The sequence below is a fragment of the Bison bison genome, unplaced genomic scaffold (assembly GCF_000754665.1).
Source record: "Bison bison bison isolate TAMUID 2011002044 unplaced genomic scaffold, Bison_UMD1.0 scf7180017853731, whole genome shotgun sequence".
Taxonomy (NCBI): domain Eukaryota; kingdom Metazoa; phylum Chordata; class Mammalia; order Artiodactyla; family Bovidae; genus Bison; species Bison bison.
The window spans coordinates 649,646-656,078 of NW_011484304.1; the positions used below are offsets into that span (position 1 = coordinate 649,646).

Here is a 6,433-nt window from a genome sequence, read left to right on the forward strand (position 1 = left end):
AGACCTCCCTAGAGGGGCAGCCGGTCCCCAGCAGAGTCTGTCCGGCCTCCTCTTCTCTCTGGTCCTGGAGCTCCAAGATCGCCCCAGGCTACTTCCCACCTCGGCCAATCTGCCCAGGAGCTGGGGTGGGCTGGGCACCCAGAGGACCCCAGTGCTTCTCTCTACTAATTAAAAAATGAGCAGCCCAGCCCCCAGGGTGCTGCCAGCGGCTCTGTTACAAGCTTGTCCACCCCCGCGCCACCCCCCACCTCGCTGCAGGCCTGTGTCTCTCTCTCCCCTCAAACCTCTCCCACATGTCTTTCCTCCCTGGGCTCCTCTCACCTTCCTCTATACCTGGGTCTATGTACGGCGCATCTACGGCGGGCACCTCCTGTGCACTGGGTGTGCTTTGCGGAAACAGCACAGATGCAATTCCTAGCCATATAGCTCTCACAGTCCGCTGAGAGAAGCGGAGCCTGAACCGTCGTAGGGTCATCGTAAGCTGTGATTTGTTCAGTGACAGAAATAAACGGAGTGGTGTGACTAAGAAGGGCTTCCCAGGTGGCGCTAGTGGTAAAGAACCCACCTGCCAATGCAGGAGACATAAGAGACATGGGTTCGATCCCTGAGTCGGGAAGATCCCCTGGAGGAGGGCATGGCAACCCACTCCAGTATTCTTGCCTGGAGAATCCCATGGAAAGAGGAGCCTGGTGGGCTACAGTGCATAGGGTTGCAAAGAGTTGGATAAAACTGAAGTGACTTAGCACATGCACGTGAATGAGATGGGCTGGAGTGACCAGAGAAGCCTCCTGGAGGAGGTGACATGGGCACTGAGCCCTGCAGGTGCCAAACTTGGGGAGAGCCCCAGGCTGGGGAGAATGAGAGCACCAGGGTGTTTAAGGACCCAGAGGAGACTGGTGCAATGGCTGCTTATCTGGAAAGACACGGCTGCAGCCAGGAGCCAGTACGACATGTCGTGTGGGGCCTCGGAGGCCGCAGCTGGCAACCTGACTTCTATTCAGGTGTTAAGGGAAGCCAGGGGAGGGCTTATTTAGGCTGGCGCATGATCTCGTCTGAGTTACTACTGATGATTGTTGCCTCTGTTTGCCTGGGCCTTGAGATCCTCCTTTCTGCCTCCTTGTTGCCTTTTCAGCCCAGTTTCTCTCTGACATCCACTCCCTCCCCAGGAGGCCCAGGTGTGTGGCCTGTAACAGATCTGCAGAGACCCGAGAGGAGCATGGCTGGCTCCACGCCCGTCTCTCGCCCAGCACCAGAGGGCCTCAGGGTGCTCCCAGGGAGAATTGAAACTTTGCTATCTTATCTCCCTGTCCCAGTTCAGGGCTCAGTATTTTCTTCTCTGTAAATAGTGCAGGAGAAGCTGCCAGAGGAGAGACCCGGGTGAAAAAAGGCCACCTCTTCCTCAGGCTATGGTTTAGGGGATGTTAGAACAGATTGGAGGAAAAGCTGTGAGTGAATTTCAATCATTCAGGATTCTTTGGGTGTCAGTGACAGAATCCCAGTACAAACTACTGTAAGTTTAAAAAAAAAAAAAAAAGGGAGAGAGAGAGAGAGGACCATTTTGGCTCATGTAACTGAAAATTCAGTCCACGGGCACTGACTTCAGGCATGGCTAGATCCAGAGGCTCAGTGTCTTCAGGACTAGCTGTTCTTCATGGTTCTTTCCTCTGTGTTCCTTCATTATCAACAGTCTCTCCCGTTGGCAAGATAATGACTGATAGTTTCAATCTATACCCCAGCCTGTCTGCAGCTCTCCCAAATTCAGAATGTCACGTGGAGCTCCACAGCTGAATGTGACCGGCTTTGATTGAGTGACATGACTGGTGCAGAATCATTTTGGCCATAAGCTTGTGATGCGTTTAATGGCTGATTCTGAGTACATGTGCTCATTCTGGAGTCAAGGGAAAGTTGACACACGAGTCACATGGAATGAAAAATGGAATGGATTTGGATCACAAAATAAAATCAAGGGTCTGTTATTTGGGGAAGGGAATGGATTCTGAGCAGGCAAAGCTCCCAGGGAGACCTGAGTATTTGGAAGCAGCAGAGACTCTTCCTGGTTTGGGACCCTGGGGACATGGGAGATGATTTAGGTGAGACTACCCCCCCACACACACACACCAAGTCCCTTCCAGCTATCACGCTGTTTGTGCGGGGTCATTGTGTTTTCAGATTGAGAAGCTCCTGTTCCTCCCTCCGCGCCCTACCCCACCCACCCCACTCCCAGGTTGTTTGGGAATGGACTCATTATCTTCACAGGAGAATGCATCCCAGGCTTGAAGCCTGGGTAACAGAAATGCATGGAGGTGGAAATTCAAGGGAAGGCCAGACTGGGCTTCTCAGGGGTGTGGTGGCCTTTCACCTCTCCTAACACATGCAGTGGCCCCTGGTAGCCACCCTCTTCCTTTCTGGTTCAGAAGAGACTGAGGGAGTCTCAGGAGTTGACCATAAAAGGGTTTGCCCCCCACCTTGGAGGCCTTACGAAACCTTGCAGGCAGACACTGCTTTCTCATTCTTCATTCTGCTATTCTTCACCCCCTGCTCACATGAGGCATAGCAAGGATGTGAAGATTTCCAAGGAGGGTGCCCCAGCGCAGTTGCAGGGAGAGCCTTCACTGGTGTCTGTCTCCTGCCAAGCAGCAAGGAGGTTGGCTCCCAGTCCGGGGAGGACCCAGCCTAGTGTTTCCCCCGATTTATTTTTAGCTCTAAAGCCACTCCTCAAGTCTGGCTATAAATACCCCTTCCCTCCACACTCTCTGGCCGTCAGCATGCTCGTTCCTGCGCTGGGACATTCAGACTCCCACCTCACTGCAACCAGTCTACAGCTGGCATCTGGGCCAGCTTCCCAACTCGGAAGAAAGTGCCTGTTCATCCTTCAGGTGTTCACTTGTACAATAACTAGTCACAGGCATCCACTCCTCTGTGCTGGACTCTGTGTGATGGACAGGGCTGGTTTTCCAGCTGGGACTACCAAAGCACCGTTGTTCCTGCACCTTGAATCATCTGGGACCCTCGGGGATGGCATTCCAGGGCCCCAGGCCTGGTGTGTGATGCTTTAGGCAATTATGTTGATGGACCTCACTTTCCTCATCCGTAAAATAGAGATAATGATGCCACCTTCATGGGCTTCCTAAGGTGATGAGAGAGGGTGGGCAATTGTGGTGGTGCAGAGCAGCTTAAGGGAAAGAGAAGAAGAAAGAGGGGGTCCTCTGTGGGCCTTGCTAGAATTGCTGGGATGCCCAGTCAGCCAGCAAGTGAGAGGCTGGAGCCCAGGTCTCAAACTGGCAGCCCCCAGCAACCCCAATGTAGCCCCCAGGTGTTCCAGCCCAGCACAGGTAACAAAAGCAAAAATAGATGAATTGGACTACATCAAAATTAAATGCTTCTGTGCATCAAAGGACACAATCAGCAGAATGAAAGGCAACCTACAGAATAGGGGAAATATCCGCGAATCAAGTGTCTGAGAAGGAATTAATATCCAGGATATATAAAGACCTCCTACAACGCAACAACAAGCAGCTTGATTAAAAAATGGGCAGAGACTAACTAGACATTTCTCCAAACAAGATATACAAATAGCTGATAAGTGCATGAAAGGATATTCAACATCACTAATCATGAGGGAAATACAAGTCAAAACCACAATGAGATATTACCTCACAGTCAGAATGGCTGTTATCAAAAGGACAAAAAAAAAACAAGTGTTGGTGAGAATGTGGTGAAAAGGGAATCCCTGTGCACTGCTGGTGGGATTGTAAATTGGTTCAGCACTATGGAAAATAGTATGGAGTTTTCTCAAAAGAATTAAACATAGAATTACCATATAACCCAGAAATTCCACTTTTGGGTATATACCCCAAAGATATGAAAGCAGATTCTCTAAGAGATAATTGTACATATCCATGTTCATGGCAGCATTATTCACAATAGCCAAAAGGTGGGCACAAACTCCAGTGTCCATTGATGCTGCTGCTAAGTCGCTTCAGTCGTGCCCGACTCTGTGTGACCCCATAGACGGCAGCCCACCAGGCTCCCCCGTCCCTGGGATTCTCCAGGCAAGAACACTGGAGTGGGTTGCCATTTCCTTCTCCAATGCATGAAAGTGAAAAGTGAAAGTCAAGTCGCTTAGTCGTGTCCGACTCTTAGCGACCGCATGGACTGCAGCCTTCCAGGCTCCTCTATCCATGGGATTCTCCAGGCAAGAGTACTAGAGCGGGGTGCCATTGCCTTCTCTGGTCCATTGATGAATGAATAATGAATGGGTAGGCAAAATGTGACATATCCATACAATAGAATATTATTCAGCCTTAAAAAGGAGGGAAATTCTGACCCATGCTACAACATGGGTGAACCTCAAAGACATTATGCTAAGTGAGAGAAGCCAATCACAAAAAGACAAGTACTCCATGAGTCCACTTATATGAGGCATCTAGAGTAGTCAGATTCATAGAGACAGAAATAAAATGGGGGTTGCCAGGGGCTAGGGGCAGAGGAAATAGAGTTGGAAAAAAAAAAAATTAGTTGCCGGTATCGAAGATTCTGAAAATGTAACAGGAGATTCTGGATTTCTGGCTTCTCTGGAATGACCGTCAGCCAGCATTGTCACAAGTAGCTGAGTTGGGTGGCTGCCACCTCCCGTGGGTGGGGATGTACCCAGTTGGCCCCACCACCTCTGGTCATCTGTCCACCTACTGCAGAGCCATGGCAGTGCTTGGTGTCACCTCTGCCTAAAGGCTTATGGGTAAGGGGGCAACAGGGGGCTGAGTCCATCTGTATTCATGAAGAGTCTCTGGGCAGAAGAGTCTGTGAGCCTACCCTATAGAGGGCAAATACCTTTTCTAGAGGTTTCCAACATCATTTAAAGCATGAAGCCTCCCCTCAGACCAAGGACCTTAGGCAGATGTGGTGGGTGGGACCTACTGGGGGCACCTGGTCCCCCCTCCATCCCCCAACCCTAAGGATTGGAGAGCCCTGTTCTGATTGAGGGGGTAACTGAGGTCTAGAGAGAAGAGGAGTTTTGGTCAAGTTCTCACAAAAGAGTTTATCTTTAGGGACGCATCCACTTTTCTATTTTTCATTGAGAAAGTGCTCATCAGATCAGAAGCAGATGCTGCTGATGCTCACGGCCACAGTATCTGAGCCCCTCCTCTCAGTTTACCTGTTAAATAGTGCCCAGCAGAAGAGCTTTCTCTGTTGCCTGGGAGATGGCTTAGCGCTGGCAGGACATCCTGGAAGTCCAGAGGATGTAGAATCCCTGGGGCAACTCTGCACCCTCGAGGCATGAGCTTTCTGAAGCAACTTCCATTCGGTGCCTCCGTGGGCCCAGGTGCCACTGAGCCCCGCTGCCCACCGTCCTTCCTGTGCATTCAGGTCATTCACCCGCCCTCTCCCTCACTCTTGCTTCTGGTCCTGGTGAGCCTCTGACATCCTAGATTTTGCCTGAGGCTGGGCTTTGGGGGAACTGGGGAGGTTTCCGCCTTTCAGGCTCCACCGCCCCTCTGAATCCTCTGTTTTAAATGCACGTGGTTTTCTGCTTCCCTCCCCATCCAGGACATCACCAGCCTGCTGCATACCATCTACGAGGTGGTCGATTCCTCCGTCAACCACTCCCCAACGTCGAGCAAGACGCTGCGGGTCAAGCTCACAGTGGCCCCCGATGGGAGCCAGAGCAAGAAGAGCATCGTCCTCAATCACCCTGGTGAGGGCTGGCAGGCCATGCTAGCCATGGGGTTGGTCCACTCCCAGCTCTCAGGGAGGCTCAGAGCCCACATCGGGGGAGTGCGGGGGGTGGGGGGTGGGGAGCCTAGGGCTTTCCCTGTGAGCTGCTCTGTGGACAAGTAGAGTTTGAGCAGGTCCTTGAAGGACCAGGGTTTGGATACGGAAGGAGTTCTAGAGATGGAAGGCCCTGGGTGAGCAAAGTGCTGGAGGTGGGCCTGGGCGTGGGGAGGGTGGTCGAGTGCGCCGAGCCTCGAAGGTGGCTAAGGGGTCTGGGAGGAGGTGAGTCGGGGGAAGGAGTTAAGCCAGGCACGTAGCTGCAAGACCCCTCTATTTAGTCCTGGCTTGGAGAACCCTCCCCACAGAGCTGTCGTGAAGCTTCTGTGGGCCAGTTTTTAAGGACTGTGTGCTAGGCAGCCTGGGAAGGGCTGGGAGGTGGGTGGGCACAGGAGCGAGCTGCTCACCCATCTGTTTTTCGGATGGGACTCAGACCTGCAGAGTGCCAGACCCAGAGCTGAGACCAAGCCCGCTGAGGAGCTGCGAAGCTGGGAGAAGAAGCAGCGGGCCCTCCTCAGGTAAGGCGGTCCCAAGCATGGGTTGAGCACCAGCTGTGTACCAGCTTCTAAGGGATTTGAAGCAGGAGGCTGCAGTCTGCATCCTCCTGGGGCGGGAAGTCGGGGTGGGGGTGGGGGGGTGTGACTTAAGAGGACAGGTTCACAAA

The 6,433-nt window shown here is 52.4% G+C and overlaps 1 protein-coding gene across 1 annotated transcript in view; it reads left to right on the forward strand.

Annotated features, from left to right (window-relative positions):
• Positions 1-6,433, forward strand: part of NKD1 (naked cuticle homolog 1 (Drosophila)) — a gene marked incomplete at its 5' end in the record, with an annotated part of 92,098 nt that overhangs the window by 82,602 nt on the left and 3,063 nt on the right. Inside the window, 2 exons of the mRNA XM_010855232.1 lie at positions 5,548-5,695; positions 6,203-6,287. Of these exons, the coding sequence (XP_010853534.1) occupies positions 5,548-5,695; positions 6,203-6,287 (233 nt within the window). The remainder of the gene's footprint in view (positions 1-5,547; positions 5,696-6,202; positions 6,288-6,433) is intronic.